At 33.4% G+C, this 16,307-nt stretch overlaps 1 protein-coding gene across 1 annotated transcript in view; it reads right to left on the bottom strand.

The window, feature by feature from the left end:
* The window catches only part of LOC130448904 (acid sphingomyelinase-like phosphodiesterase 3a), a 330,919-nt gene that overhangs the window by 152,122 nt on the left and 162,490 nt on the right, over positions 1-16,307 (bottom strand). The window contains exon 2 of the mRNA XM_056786494.1: positions 8,051-8,119. Coding sequence (XP_056642472.1) covers positions 8,051-8,119 — 69 coding nt within the window. The remainder of the gene's footprint in view (positions 1-8,050; positions 8,120-16,307) is intronic.

The raw sequence follows: 16,307 nt of genomic DNA, 5'->3' as shown, positions 1-16,307 counted from the left end.
TCCATTAATATGAACTCCTTTCTAACCCCACATATTTTATCTCCCCTTATTAATGTATCTGCAGACTAATGGTTCTATTTTCTTCCCATGTGTGAGAGAAGCTCAATTGAAGGGTAGCATTTTTCACAAAAAAAAACAAAAGCACTGGACTAAATAATATGAGAACATTTATTGAGTATTATCACTAAAAATTATTGCTCCTAGAAGCTAAGAAGAAAAAACAATTGGAATTTAATATATATAGAAGTCTCCTTTTTTTTTTTGGCAAATTTGAGTAAGTAAATCAACCACAGCAGAAAATAGTTTCAGTTATTCGAGACTTTCGATTTCTATAGGACAAATTTGAAAGTCGTTTTTGTCTCATAGAGGTCCTTGGATATTTTTTTTTATAATTTTCAATTTGGAAAACTTTCAGCTGCTTCAGTTATAACCGGGTCAAAAATAGAAATCATGCTGTTATCATCTCCGGATTGATGCAAAGCTAATAAAATTTATGAGTAATAATTCCGTGAGTTCCTTATTGGAATAAATTTTAGCTTCTTTTCAAAGCAAATGACGGTTCTTCTTTGTTATTTCACTTGAATTCAACAAGAGTTTCTTCGGTTGTATCACTATCGAATGTATTGCTCTGGTCCCAGAGGTTTTCAAATGTTAATTAAGTCTTGATGTCTGTCTAAACAGTAATAGTATTCATTGACTTTGAAGTGCGATAGAGGGTCTGAAATTCTTATACAATTTTTCATCCCCCCTTTGATATATCTCCTTTAGCAAACCTTGGAATGAATTCAGATTTCTTAGTAGATTCCTAGTAAAATACCAGCCATTATTGTTATTTTCTAGTGCCCTTAAAACAGGGTAACCGAAAAATGAGCCTCACTAGTATGTGTCTCATTACAAAGAGTTATCCGTCGTCTTTATAATTCCCTATACAAGCGAAACGCAGTAACTCATGAAGGAACAATAGTCAGAGCTTACTACATAAGGATGGTTGTTTTAAAAATATTTGATGTTGCTCTAGCCCCTCTAGTTTCGTTGAGTATTGAGATGATTTGATCCACAATTAAAAATGAAGATGTGCTGCCACAACAAATGCGGATTAACGATTCAATTGGAAATTCAATCATCAATTTGAGATTTCATTGTCGTATATAGACAGAAACGCATTATTCAACCAGACTCCATTCATATTCCTAATACTGATTAAGAATTTCTGTACAAAATAATGAATTTCAGATATTATTAGTTTGATATTAGACTGTATATTTTGAGTAATTATGAGAGAGTATATTTTATTATCCAACTTCTTGAGTTAGATATTCTGTTCTTTTCTTATTTTTTATCATTTATTGATTTTATCGGTTGTATTTAACAAATTATTGTTGAAGTTTTTGCTGTAGAACTCATGTTTCCTAGTATTTTATTGTTCCAGTTTTTGTCTGGTATAAACTTAGTTTCAAGAGTATTTGGATCCCCTTTTATTAACTCATCTTTGCAAACCCTTTATCTCAATTAATATTTGAAAGATTCTATTATTTAACGTCTTTGGGAGCTCGCAGTTTGTGTAAGTTGAGTCATTATCTCCTCGTATAACTTTCGTACTTAATGAATAAATTCTAGCATTTTCCGGTTAAATTTTAGAGTAGTAATTGATACTACATTTGATTCAATTCTTGCCCACAATAGAAAAAAAAAATTAAATTTCAGTAAATATACAAATCGTGAGCTGTGAGTGAGTGAATGTTTTATTTTTGATACATTAACAAAAACTTCGGGTGTTATATATGAATTTTAATTGATTTAAGAAATTGTATGTGGTGATCTTACGTAGTTAATCTAACCCAAGGGATGCGAACAATATGAAATCTAGTATGATAGTATATAACATTGAATAACACGAAGAGGGTTCACTCAAGTTTGAATGTTATGAACGGGTTGCTAGTCGAGCGAAAAAACACGCAATTGTGTACAAAATAATTTTTCCCATATGTGTGGTATGGGAATTTCCAATTTATGTACCGTCAATCGGTACCGTGAAAGTTAAAGTAATTTTTGTATTACATTTTCATCAACTTCACCTTGAAATGGATAACCACGAGTGCATTCTCTGCCTCAATTCTATTTATTCGATTTAGTTCTCGAAACATTTCACCAATTTTTTGAGTTTTGTAATTTTTTAAGACAAAATCAATCATTTTTTGTATGTCCATTTCTTAGGGCCACTTATTGCCAGAAATATCTAAGAAATGCGGACATTCATCATTTTTCTCAGTTTATATAATGTTATGGCCTTCAGATACTTTCTATCTGTCTTTCTATCTATCCTTAATCATTTGGAAAGCGCTTATTCAGTTTGTACAGTACTCTCTTGGCGTATTTTTTACGCCACATATTGTTATAAGTAAAAAACCCTGTTATGAATCAGAATAATTCATTTTAAAAAATCAACATTTTTAATAACAACTTAACTCAAATATCTAAATATAACAACACCTCTCATCATAGTTTTTCTCTAATGGTTGTTCAACGCAAATGAAATAAAAATATGTTCTTTGCACGACATTTGCTTGCATGTATTACACTTAATGATGGTGGCTCTGTTCTTTTTTCGACCGAACAAGACAACTTTCTTGTAGTTGAACTGCAGCCTTCTCCTTTTCTACTTAATCGATAGGTTAATACCTGGACAAAAAATAGTTTATATCTAAGTTGAGTTTTTTATCTATGCTCTCGTTTTCTTACGTTGTTTCATAGGAGCAAATGCTCATTATTGGAAAACATTCTTCTACATTCAGAACTTTCAGAAAAGAATCCATCGAATATTACATTTGCATTTGCCAATATTTAGAAGTTAAGAGTGAATGACCAGTGGTCATCTCCTAGTTGTTCTCTGTACAGAATAATTTGAACATTTTTCATCAACAGTATCCTTCCCCCTTTCCTAGAGTTATAAAATAAATAATATCAGATTTCAGCGTCTCCTCTTCATTCGTTCCACTGGAAATGCATGATAATAAATAGACAGCTTTATTTTGCTTGGAGCAATATGAAAGAAGAGTTATATCATCTTGATATGCGAATATAGATGAGGTTATTGGTTTTGCTTTGCTTGGAAAAAGTTTGACTGGCAGCTCTTTTTTATTTTTCCTAAAAAGTTCCTATAATTGTGATTTTATCTTTCAGTAACTGCTTTGTCAAAGGATAATTAATTTACTAATTATCTGTTATCAAACTTCTGTTTTGTAGTTTGAGGGTCTGTACTAACCTGTGAACAATGTCAGTTGATGTATTAGATACATGAACCGTCCGCAGTATATTTCCAAGTTTGTTGTATAAAACATCTTAGAACCCCAAACTGCAAAAACTATGACGCCATATTTAGATGAATTATTAGCAATGTATTGTATAAAGCTACAAAAAACCCCGATTCAAAATTTGCGTTTCATCAATAGTCATAAATTGACCAATTCTCGCAATTTTTCACATATCTGTCGAATTTGGCTTTTCTCTTCCTTTACGTTGTGGTCTATCAATTTTATTATGGAATCTTATCGACTGCAATAGAAATAAAAAACTTTCTATACTTTTACAAGCTCGAAAAACTTCTAATCTGGTACCGTCTGTTTGACGGAAGTAACGCCCTAGATAGAAAAATAAAACAAAAAGAGCCAACATCTCATCTTTTGTAGTAAGCTTTGCATCTCTTTCTCTCTGATAATTTCCTTAATTGATTAAATATATAAATTGAGAAAATGCACTGACTAAAGCTTTGCATCTCTTTCTCTCTGATAATTTCCTTAATCGATTAAATATATAAATTGAGAAAATGCACTGACTCTATCTATTACAACTACTCTGTCTACTAACTATATTTTTTGCTGGTGGTTTATCAAATTTTTTTGTGAAGCGATGCATTTTCCAAATAGTTTCCTTATCTCTTCTTTCAATGTGGACTCTTTTATTAGTTCCCTGGCGTTTTCATATTAGTCAATATATCATGGTCATTATAAAATACCGCTTCCTCTTCCTTCTTCATCAAAGGTTGCTTTACTTATTGCCTCTTTCTAAGTAAACTTATTAATATTTTTTATGGGGATGGAATCCCTGTGAAAATATGTATTTTTATCGAAGAGAAATGATAGTATATATGTCCAACAATATTCAACTGAATAATTACGTCCTATAATTTCTTGTAAAGCTTTACTGCACTTTATCTAATCTGTTGCACTACATGATGGCAGCCGACCAGACCTGAACAACGACTGTTTATTTTGCATATTATACAATATATTGCACCTTGTGCAATTGTTATATATTTTCAATAGAATAAAATTAGTCGAAACGTTAAATTTTCAGTTGTCTTTGAAAAATTATGAAAGAAATAAATTTTAAATCAGAAGATACTTGAAATCAAGAACATTTAGAAGCATAAACATATCAAAACGTCTAAGAAATTGAGAAATTTTACTGTAATAGTATAATATAATGAGGAAAACATTCGATACATTGTCAAATTCACTTACATGAACACTCGCTTGGTGTATTTTGTACACTGGTCGAAAAAATTCCACTCATAACTTTTCACACTAACACTACCTAACCTTAATCCAACACGTAGATGGCTACCATGGTCCTGTATGAGGATACATGAAAGGAGGAGGCAAATAAACTAGGGAATTTCAAGTTGCGTGCATTTTTTTAAGGAGGCCTACTTTATAAGCCACAGCGGGTCCCGAATTACTATTATTTTCGTACACCAAAGAGGAATTTCACAGCATAAGTAACACATGACTTTTCTCATCTATTTTGTTTTCTTGTGGTCGTTCCATTAGTTCGAGCCCCAGATGTAAACTTAAACGGTTACGAAATGCTGTTTCCTATGAAAATGTATGATTTTTTGGTTCCTGATTGGACTGGTTTTATGATTGGATCATTTCTATTCATCAGCTTTATAATCATACACAACTTACCTTATATTTCTATGATATTGCTAGACTCCGAATTCGTTAACTGTCGTATTTCGCCGAATGAGGAATATAGTCTCAAAAGTAACAGTATTAGAAATTAGGAACTTTTTCAGTTGTAATTGAGGATAATGATTGGAATAACTACTACATCTTTGATATCACGAAAAACTATACAGAGGTATGCGTAGATTTATACTGGGCTGTCTTTACATTTGAAGTTCACGCTACACTTTATTTTTTTTGATTTTAACGTTCCAGAAGGTATTACAATTTTATAAGTCGGTAAGTAGAGATAATGACAATTCTCATGAGAATATGTAGTACACATAAAGTCTGGTGCCTCTAAGTGAAATACATGGGTAATGTCACTCTATCGTCTATTTCTGTAATATTTTTTTTTTAGTTATGGAGGTGTCTTTGTATTTTGTGCGATGAGAAATTTTTCAGTTTTCGCATAATTGTCAAGATGAATTATATCTGTAGTCCACCAGGTATCCAGATTCCTATCACCAATAATATATACCCCATGGAATACCAAAATGTGGGAAAATATAGAAATATATGAATAACCTTCCATTAGGCGCGCGGGTATTTCTAACGTATTTGGTTGCGTTGTATCCAGCAGATACATATATCAAATAAATTTTTTCTGTTATTATTATTTTTAATATATTAATACAGCAAATTTTATATGAATACTTCTTTTCTCCACTTTTAATTTAACATTTTTGCAAGTGAAAAAAAATAATTATTTTATATGTAAAATGTGTAAAATTTTAATTAGGTTATCGCCAGAACTAGGTTTAAAGTTACATTATTTATTCAAAATATTTTACAAACTTTCTTTTCTTCATTATAACATTTATTACAAATCATATTTGTATGGAGTTTTATACATAAATGAATTCCACATTTTTTACAACAATATGCAGACACTGGCATTTTCTTATTTTCTACATAGCATGGTTCGCATCGCTTTCTTTTACTTGGTCCAGGTGTTGCCTCTTGAACTTCTTGTTGTGCTTCCAAGGTTTTGTAATTTTTGAGCAAATCTTTGGTTTGTCGTGGAAGACTTTTTATTTGGGCCCACACTTTTAGTTGTTCGTCTAGCAAGGCTAGTCCTAATTTTTTCAAATATTCTCTTCTTGTGACAAACGTATTTTTGTTTCCAAGAAATATCACCCGCGAGCTGATTCCAGCTACGTTCAGTAAATGGTAAAAAATTACCATAGGCCACCTCTTAGTTGATCTAACGACATTATAAGTAGCGCAAAGCTTGTCGACCACATCAACGCCGGATTTTGTGTTGTTATAAAATGATATTATTTCTGGATTTTTTGAAGCATCTTCTTCCACTTCGTTCGACGACACATGCAAACTGGAAATAAGGACTAAGGTTTTTTCCTTTTTTCGGGACATATGAAACTAACGTTTCATTTTTTGTATATCCAAATAAACAAATAAACACTTAAAAACAATAAAATTTACGTTTGAATAATTACAAAACGTCAAAATGAACTTATCCCAACTAAATCTGAATATAAACTGCCGCTTTTGGTCGCGCTGTATCTAGCAGATACAAATCCGGCGGTCGAACGGGTTTAGGGTGGCCAGGGGTTGTAAAAGTGAAATCAGCCGATTGTACTTCTAGGAAAGGCTTCGAGATACATCTGCCGAGAACTACTGCAAATCTCCATTTTCTAGAGCTATTACATAAATAAATATTTAGCAAAAAGTTAGCCATGTATCTCGTAGATACACGCGCGACTAATGGAAGGATAATAATACAGGGTACTCCGGGACTTCATGCATAAAATTCGGGAGTGAGTAGATGACTTGAAAATAATGCTGTGACATGGAAAAACTTCTCATACGGCTCCTTGTTTCTGAATTATAGGCCTTCAAGTATTAATATATTAAGGATTTTATCCAAATTATACATTCGAACATTATGAATTTTTAATGTATGTTTACGTATGTTCATGTGCTATGCTTGTCTAGATAAATTTACTACTCTACTATCTGAAGGCCAGGGGCCGATCATGCGCAATAGTTAACAATGCGCAAATTTTACAACCCAAGGATAGCGAAAACTAATTTTCCAATAGATTTTGTACAAAAAAGTACTTTATGTTAAACTCGATAAAGTCTGTGGTTTAGGTAATATGCAGATTTTTAGATCGTTGTATATATAAAGGAAATCGTTCGTCATAAAGAGACAATCAAGGTATTATAACACAATCAGATATTTCTAATTGAACTGCATAGTGCTAAATATGGGTTTACTTACACAAGGAAAATTTATTCCAAATTCTGCCTCATAGCGTCACAATTGAAGTTTATTTTATGGATGATATTCCAAAAAAAAAAATTAATCCATTGTTTTTGATTCAAGGAACGTGGTGGCCATGGAGGCAGACATTCCCGACCAATACATGTATTTGGAAAAATGTTTGATGGAGATGATTTTTTACATCATTTAGGCAGTGAGAAGGGGCTTCATCGGGCACGAATCACATGTCTCTATGAATAACACATAACAAAATAATTTTGGAGGAATTCTAAGTATCTCTGATCATTCAGGTTATTATCAAAAAAATATTGTTTTAATTTTACAGTGCGGTTTTTAACCTGTCCATGAATGTAAATTATGGACTATAATTAAACCTTGACGTGCGAAACCAGCTTTATTAGTATACTGTAGGCTAACTAACAAAATTATTCAACATCTCAATTTTTTCCTCATGTATGTAACACGATGTTCAATAGTATGCAGCTCAGTTAGAAATGTTGAGAAATTCATTTCTGCTATCTTACTATATTTGTACTGGTCCTTGTGAATGTTCAAATGAATAATTTAGAAAATCTACTAGAATAAAAGTTCTGATTCCGCAACTCCAAATGCCTATAAATTGCCAAATTACGAGTTTAGTTTTAGTTTAGTTTGATACATTTGTGAAGGATTTCAGAAAATTGGTTAATCACGTTGATAGATATTGAATTAAATGTACAGATCGGAGAAGAGTCACTGAAATGACATGAGAGATTATGGAGACAAAAGTACTATACAGAAGAATTCAACTCACCTTTTCTGGCGTCTCCATGTGAGTATACGTGCCCATCGTAGTGAATGTCAGTAATATGCCAAAAGTATCCTGAAAAAAGAAGGGATGAATTATTATCCTATAAGTGAGAGCTGAGAATAATTTGTTAATAGTATTCTGGGGGTACGTTAGTGCCAAGCGAAGCGCCCTTTTTAAAGTTTTTTGTCGTTTTAATGAACCCTTATATTACATGAGATGAAGAAAATTATTATAATATATTGCAGTATTAAGAAAATGGAATTAACATTATTTTCATTCATTGAGAAGCACTCTTTTTATTTTATTTTCACACTCTCCTCTCCTAATTATCTCAAAATACCCAGGCTATCCCATTTTTCTATCCAAACCAAAAGCAAGCCATTTTCCACCACTTCTCCGGAGGATTTTCCTCCAACTCCCTCGACGAACAACGTCAATTACGCAGATATTCTTCAAAGTCTCATCAAAAAGATTCCTGGACGGAAGAAAAAGTCGAAAAGGCCATTCACTTCATCCCAAACCTACAACGAAACTATCGCCATAATAACAGGAGTTCGTCTCCTGCGTTCTCCGCGAAATCCTATTCAACTGGGGCTCCGTAACGGACTCCCCTTGTCACCCTCCTGTCACAACACAGCCTGGATTGCATAGACCTTGATATCTCGTTGAATTATGAGACCACCAACTTCATCTTCAATTGAAAACCCTAACTACAAACTCTTTCTATTAACCTCTTCGAATATGCACCCGGTCACCCATCATCATGGGTGACTTAAAATTCTGGAATACCCTTTTTGGTGAATCAGCAACTAACTAAGCCCGCAGATTCTTTAAGTTCTTTTCCTCTTTCTTAGATTAAAAACCGAAATTTACACAGACAGATTAATTACCCTCATAGAAGATGAATGCTTTATAGGCAACCCCATCACCTCAGATCACGTTCTTCTACTGGTCAAAACATCATTATTAAATAAAATGCAACTCTCTACAACCTGATTCACCTTTCAAGATTTCAAAAAAGCTTATTGGAATTCTTTGGCAAACCACAGGAAAAGTAGTTATGCAGGCTGTACGTTGGAACTGGAGACACATCAGTGAAAACGCAATGAAACCGTCTGAATGCTCAAGTCAAGCTTCAAGTCAAAGCTGAGAAGCGGAAAAGTGGAAGGCCGCCTTCGCCGACTATAGATGGGCCTGTACGTTTTGGCAACAATTCTACAAGGTTGCTAGCTAAGAAAAGCACTTGAAGTTACACCTAGAATGACAGGGATAAAAATATTTCTCAACTACCGTCCTCAAGAACAGTCTGCAATCTGTCTTCACTCCAGCTGACAACCCACATTTTTTGAGAGACTTTGTTGATGAAACCGATTTCGTAATCAGAGACATAGCTTACGTAACTTGGAGCCGCCACAGAAAAGCCCACCTCGATGGAAACATTTCAATCCACGTTCCCTTCACTATCGATGTCGTTAATTCAGCTTGCCGGGCTGGAAAGAATTCCGCTCTTGGGCGGGACGAAATCTCTAAGTAGGCATTGAAAAACCTGCCCGAGACAGTCTTCTCCCTGCTCTGCCACCTATTCAACGTCTGCTTGGCATATTCTTACTTTACTCAATGTCGGAAATCCTCCACAAAAGTTTTCCTTCCCAAACTTGGCAAAGACGCGAAAAGTCTGAATCTTATCGTCCTATATCACTCATCAGTGTTCTGGGTGAAGTCATTGAATGTCTGATAAAGGACAGAATCTGAGACTTCTCTACCCGAACAGAATATTATCCAAAAATTACAATTCGGATTCAGGCCCGTACACTCAACGCTCAACGTCATGACCAATCTTCAAACCAGCATAACAAGAGCAATAAATCTATTTGTGGATATTCATTTTCATGGATATTTAGAAGGCTCTCGAAAATGTCTGATATGCCGGACTTGTTAGAAAGCATCTGGCGATGCGACTACCATGTCCAATAAAAAAATATATATTAATATATCAACACCCGCTCTATCAGAAGTCGGTTATTGCCTATCCGATTCCTGCAACATTTTTACGGGCGTTCAAAATGATCAATTCTAGTCCTTCTATATATCATTTATATATACGATACTCCAGCTCCTCGCCACCCATTGGAAGATGTTCAATTCTATGCGGACGACACCGCACTAATTGCACTTTCTCAAATTTCAAAATTAAATGAATAAATGATCGTGTTGGTGCAGGAAATGAAGAGTAGCTCTCAATTCTCGAAAAGCTCAAGTCTTCGTCATCAAACCTTCGCATTCGCGGCGCAAACAACTTCAATCACGAAACTTCTACTTGAGACTTTGGGAAGAAAGACTTGAGATCTGCATAGAAGCCGTCTATCTGGGAGTGAATCTCACCCACACTTTCGAACGAACCCAGCCCCTCACGTTACTCTATACGTATAAAACCTAAATCCGTCCTATAACACGAATTTCCTCAAAGACCTCTTGACCTGCGAGGGTTTCATTCTCAGATACTGTCAATACAAGTGCGGATTCATCACCAGTGACGCAGTTCATATTAATACTCACTCAAGCCCAATTCCAAGCCGCCTAAATGACGTTCAAGCCCGTTATGTGATTCGTACCATTGAATCAAATAACTTCGCTGTCAAAGAAACTCCCCCCTAACTGACTCGCCTGAGGGTCCCTCACTACAAAGTCCAAAAAAAAACTCCCCCAACCACACTTTTAGCTGCTAGCAATAGTATACGAAAACCTCCTCGAGAACTACCATCGGTGTTGCAGGTTTTCTGCGGTTTTCCTATAACCTGGTGAATTGTAAGAAATCTTGGCTTCAAATAAAAGTCGCTAATTTCTAAACAAATAAATCCAATATCAGCTGCAGAGAATCTATTACATGTGTCAGTATTATTAATGTCTTTCCGCAGATAAACGTTGAAAAAATGCCTAATACGAGGTGTGAAATGCGGTGAATGAAATTTTATAGCAGTAATAACTTACGCTGCATTTATTTCAATTATTTTCTCATAGCCTCATGTGGGTGAGAAATTTGAAACTGTCATTTCTGGTTTTGGTGGAAATCAGGACATTTGTATAAGTTACTGCTCATTTAAAACATGAGTAGGCAATAAAAAAATTGAATAATTTGGTGTCGATCCATAATTTGGAGCAAGTGGAAGGCGAGGACTGAATATTTTTTTCATAAAATACTCAAAAACGTTCAGTGTTTTCATCTATTAACTGACGTTCGTTCTAGTTAACAGTTTATGATCAATAAAGTTTATTAGGTACACGTATTTTTCTCACTATCTGAGATGATTATGCAGGAAGATAAAATCTTGAACTGATGCTACCGAGCATGTGATTCTTCACCATGTCACCAGTAGAGCATTAAGTAAATTTCTCAGTTTTGGAAGGAAATTGTTCATTCAACTTTCTGCAATTTGCTCATTATTGTTCGAAAATCAGATCGTAATTGTTGAAGAAATGGTACAGAAAATTGAATTTCCCCTGACTATCATACAAAAATATACAAATATACAAAGTAAGTTTTATTTATGGAATGCCTCAATTATTTCGGAAACAGTTTGTATGATTTTAATAAATTTTTGTGTACAAGGGTCTTGTGATACGGCCGGTATTATGGTGATATATACATTGTTATTTCAAATGGATCATCCTGTATATTTCTCGTTTTCCAAATCCTTGAAAAATACTTATTATTTTATCATTATTTATAATTTGTTATCTAATGTTCCCCATACATAAATGCCATCATTTCGGAGTTATAGCTACATTTGCATTATCTTCGTCGAAGTAAAAAAATACATTTAGGTGGCTATGATAGCTACAATAACAATTTTGATGGTGAAAGTCACAATGGATCGTTTATCTGAAGAAGAACGAATTGATATTTTAATGATATTAGGATATGGGGATAGACGTTGGAGTCAACAAGAATCGTTTAATATCCTTAATAATTTATATCCTATCCGAAATATCATAACAAGATCTACTTATTCAATTAGTGAAAAAGTTTAACAAAATTATTTCATTGAAACATTCATCCAAATCAGGGCGCAAAAAAACTATGTTTGTGTCCTGTTAGAAGACGATCCATACTTGAGTACTAGACAAATATCCAGGAAACTTGATATTTCGCAAACATCTGGAGTTTGCAGACCTAATAATGGAAAAATATTTAAATCAAAACGATCCAAATTTTTTAAGTAATGTTTTGTTTTGCGAAGAAGCCACTTTTTGTTTTAATGGCAGCGTAAATCGGCAACACCCAATATCCTGAAAAACTGAATGTATCTATGGGCTGGAATAATAGGCGACAAATAAGTATTTCCGATTACATTTGAAAAAAACTTCATTATTAGAACTTTCCAGACGATAACAATAAGATGAATTGGAAGGCGTGGTGTAAACGAATGGCCCCCGCGATCACCCGACATTAATCTACTAGACTATTTCCTGTCCAAAACCTGCCAATATTCAGGAATTAAAAGATAAGATTACCATAGAAATAGTGGGAATTGAGCAGTCAGGGATGCTGCAAAATTGATTGCAAAATTTTAAAAATCGCATGGCTTGTTGTATTGAAGTGAATGGACAATATTTTGAGTATCTGCTGTAATTTCTTTTACTGTATATTTTTCAAAATATATTTCTACTTCACAAATGTGGATCTATTTCTAACATGACACAAACACTTAAGTATTTGTCTTCAGTTGTAGGTTTTCTGCGTCATGATTTGAATACATATTTTCCTGCACCAGTTTCCTTAAACTTTGTACCAACTCACTGACAGTAGACTTTGTTACGAGATTTGTATCAGCACATAAATTAGTGAAGAATATTCAAATTAAATGAGTTTATTCAATCGTAGTCATCTACTGGAGATACTGTAAATGTTACTATAACTCCGAAATTATGGCATTTAGGTATGGAAAATATCACATGAAAAACAATCAGTTTTTCTTACGAATTTCTAAAAACACAAAATATATAGGGTCCTCTATTTGAAATAACAAAGTTTATCATTTTTTCCGGAAAAGGAAGAATCTGACAACTACTTAGATATCACCATAATACCGGCTGTATCACAAGACTTGCGCACGAAAATTTATAAAAATCCTACAAGCCGTTTCCGAGATAATTGAGGCATTTCATACATAAAACTCATTTTGTATTAATTATTTTAATTTTGAGCTGAGTTGATATCATCTGAAAATATTCAAGGCGCTAAACAAAGACTAATATCACGATATCTTCTCATGTACAACCCACAAATTTGTCGCGAATTTCTTTGTACGCCTTATACAAGAATTACTGTTCAGAGAACTTTTCAACTACAATTTAGGACAAAACGTTGATAAAGAACAAGATATCGCAATGAAACATCTCCTCAAGGATTTCAGACATACGAAATAAACGAGAATCGGTCTCTTTTGCAGATAGGGCTTCAGCTGAAACAGAAAACATTAAAAGTTTGCATTGAAAATCGTTCGTAAAGAAACTACTGCGGTCTTTTATCTACCACAGAATTTTCATATCAAGCTAGATATTGACGCCAAGAAAATTGTTTTCACTGGTGTGATCATTTATTACGTATGAATAGAGATGGAACATGAATAAAGGGACACAAAATATCACGTTAACAAACGTGTTTATTGATTGAGAGATAAATCAAATTTCAATAGGAAATTTGTCATGATGATAATCAAATCACAAGAAATAGATAATAGTTAAAAACGATCATAATCTCTCCCATTTCCATATGTTGGCTTAAATGGCTTGCACATTACATTATACAAGCTAGTATTCAATTTGAGATTGATTGATTCAATAAAAACTTTGGCTAACATGAATTAAGAAATCAAAGTTTCCCTTTTCATATTAATTGAACAAGTGATTATGGTTTTCAACAGCAGAAAAAATAGAACGATATGTGCATTATGTCAGAAAAGCGTAGCCTCAACAACATGTTTAAACAAAACAATCCGTCGCCGAGAAGTCGCTCAGCACATGAAGCAGGCAACATTCTTAATAAACATTTATGGAGGAAAAGATTAAGCAATCGAATGCAGTTCTAGAGCTGCTTATTGTTTGACAGCAAAGGGATGACTTTTCGTGGATTGAGAATTCATGAATCAAACGTATCTGAGAAATGTGGATGTATTATTATTGAAAAAGGAAACAATACTGGTTCGCATTGAAGATATAATATCAACGTAGGCTATTGAAAGGTGAAAAATAATATATCGACGCCATATATATGTCTGCTACCATTGGAAGAAAATATTACGAGAAAATATGCTATTAGAATTTGTTCGGATTTTTTTAAGTGGAGATTAGACTCCACTAATATTTATTGCGTGACTACTTAGGACGCAACCCTTAGGATCGCTACCATGAAGGGATTTGTATCTGATCCGTGATACAACAATATAAACTAGCTTAGCCGCGGTAAGGTAAGATTTATGGTATTTTTGGAAATAATTAGCTCTTTGTTACTACAGAAAAAATCAAGCTCAAGTCTGAACTGGAAAATGATGAATGGATTTGGAAGTTAATGTTCCTAACTCATATTACAAATCACCACGGCGATATTACCCGCTAAACATATAAATATTTTCAAAATCTTAAAACATACTCACCCAACTAATAATTGAAATAAAGATGCTTTCAGTGAGGAAATGTCAAGCTGATGTTCTCACTAATAGAAGAGTTTGCTGGAAGAGATCAAGATTTCGATAAACATTGTCACATATTCTACTTTTCGGTAAAATAGAAATGAAAGGTTTTTAATGTTTCTTCTTTCGCATGGATGGAAATTTAAGTTTTTGAGCTTCAGTATATTAAAGAAGGGTTATGAGAGATGATATTTGTAGAAGTAAGATGAGTTTAAGAAGTTCGTCATCGAACAAAATACTGAATGATTGTGCTAGTTTGCTAGAAGAATTCATTTGCCTTATAAAACCAATTTTGTTACAATTAATTGACCAAGCTACTAAAATGTAGCAAATGAATGATCCTGCCATTCGAGTCATATTTTATCCATTTAATCCCTTCGAAATGCTCACAAACAAATTGATTTTCAGCTGAAAAGTGCCAGATATAACGGCCTTCCACTTGTTTAGCCGTTTTACACCGCAGTTCCACATACGGTTTAACCATCTGGTTTCCTTGAAGGCACTATAGTTTGAATTTTGAACGGTAGAAAAATAAAATTTCCATAATTGGTAACTATGAGTGAAATGAGAAGCACGAAATAACTCAATTATTCCACAGGTGACACTGTATATGCATTCGCCGATTTAAGATATGCTTTATGTCAAAATTTTCATCTCTACGCTATCCCAGTGCATCTCTAGATAGCAGTGCCGCGACATGGATATTTCAAATACTTGAAACTCGAACAACAAGATAACCAAGACCCATTATAGAAACTGGGCTTGGTTTCAAATATTACATGATTTCTTGAAAAAAGATCAATGTTTTGTTACAAACTACTATTTTATATACATCAAACTCCACGTTCTTTGATCAACACAAGGCTCTATTTAATCTCAAATAAAAATAAAAAATACTTATACATATAAACTTTAGTAATTGTGATATGCTGATTGAATAATTAAATTGTAGATATTTCGGATACATAAATGTATTCCAATTTTGTTCTAGAGATTTTTGTTGAAATATTTATTGGGTAGCTACTATTCTGTTTTTTATGAAAAAATGTTTTTTATGAGCATTTTGTTTCTATCAACATTCCAGTGTTGCTTTATCACTCCCAATTGAAAATGTTTTGAAAACCATAAAAACTGTAGCACTACAACATATTTGGCATTTGAATTAATAATACTTGAAATGATTCAATATTTCCATGTAAATAATTGTGGTAACAAAAAATGTTCAATCAATTATGTGCTTTGTAAATTTTGACGAAAAATTTGTGGATATGCATGAGAATGAAGCTCAGAAGCAGGGGAAAATGTTCACATAACCATCAAGAAAAATTTTAGAAACAGAGAGTAAAACAGTGAATGGGATACAATCAGATCAACAATGAATACCATAGAATTAAATCAAATTTGTTAGTAGTTACTTCTATTAAATTAGCGTAATGAAAATAACTGATAATAAACCAGTTTGAAATCAATTCAGTAAAGCTGTGATTTCCTTTTTATATTGGCAATTATCACATTTAAAATAAATATTACCTAGATTATCGGCTCTAAAATTGTCGTTTTCATATTTTGGT

This window comes from Diorhabda sublineata, chromosome 9 (assembly GCF_026230105.1).
Source record: "Diorhabda sublineata isolate icDioSubl1.1 chromosome 9, icDioSubl1.1, whole genome shotgun sequence".
NCBI lineage: Eukaryota > Metazoa > Arthropoda > Insecta > Coleoptera > Chrysomelidae > Diorhabda > Diorhabda sublineata.
Note: the sequence above shows the minus strand (reverse complement) of the source record. Positions and strands in the feature narration are given on the sequence as shown.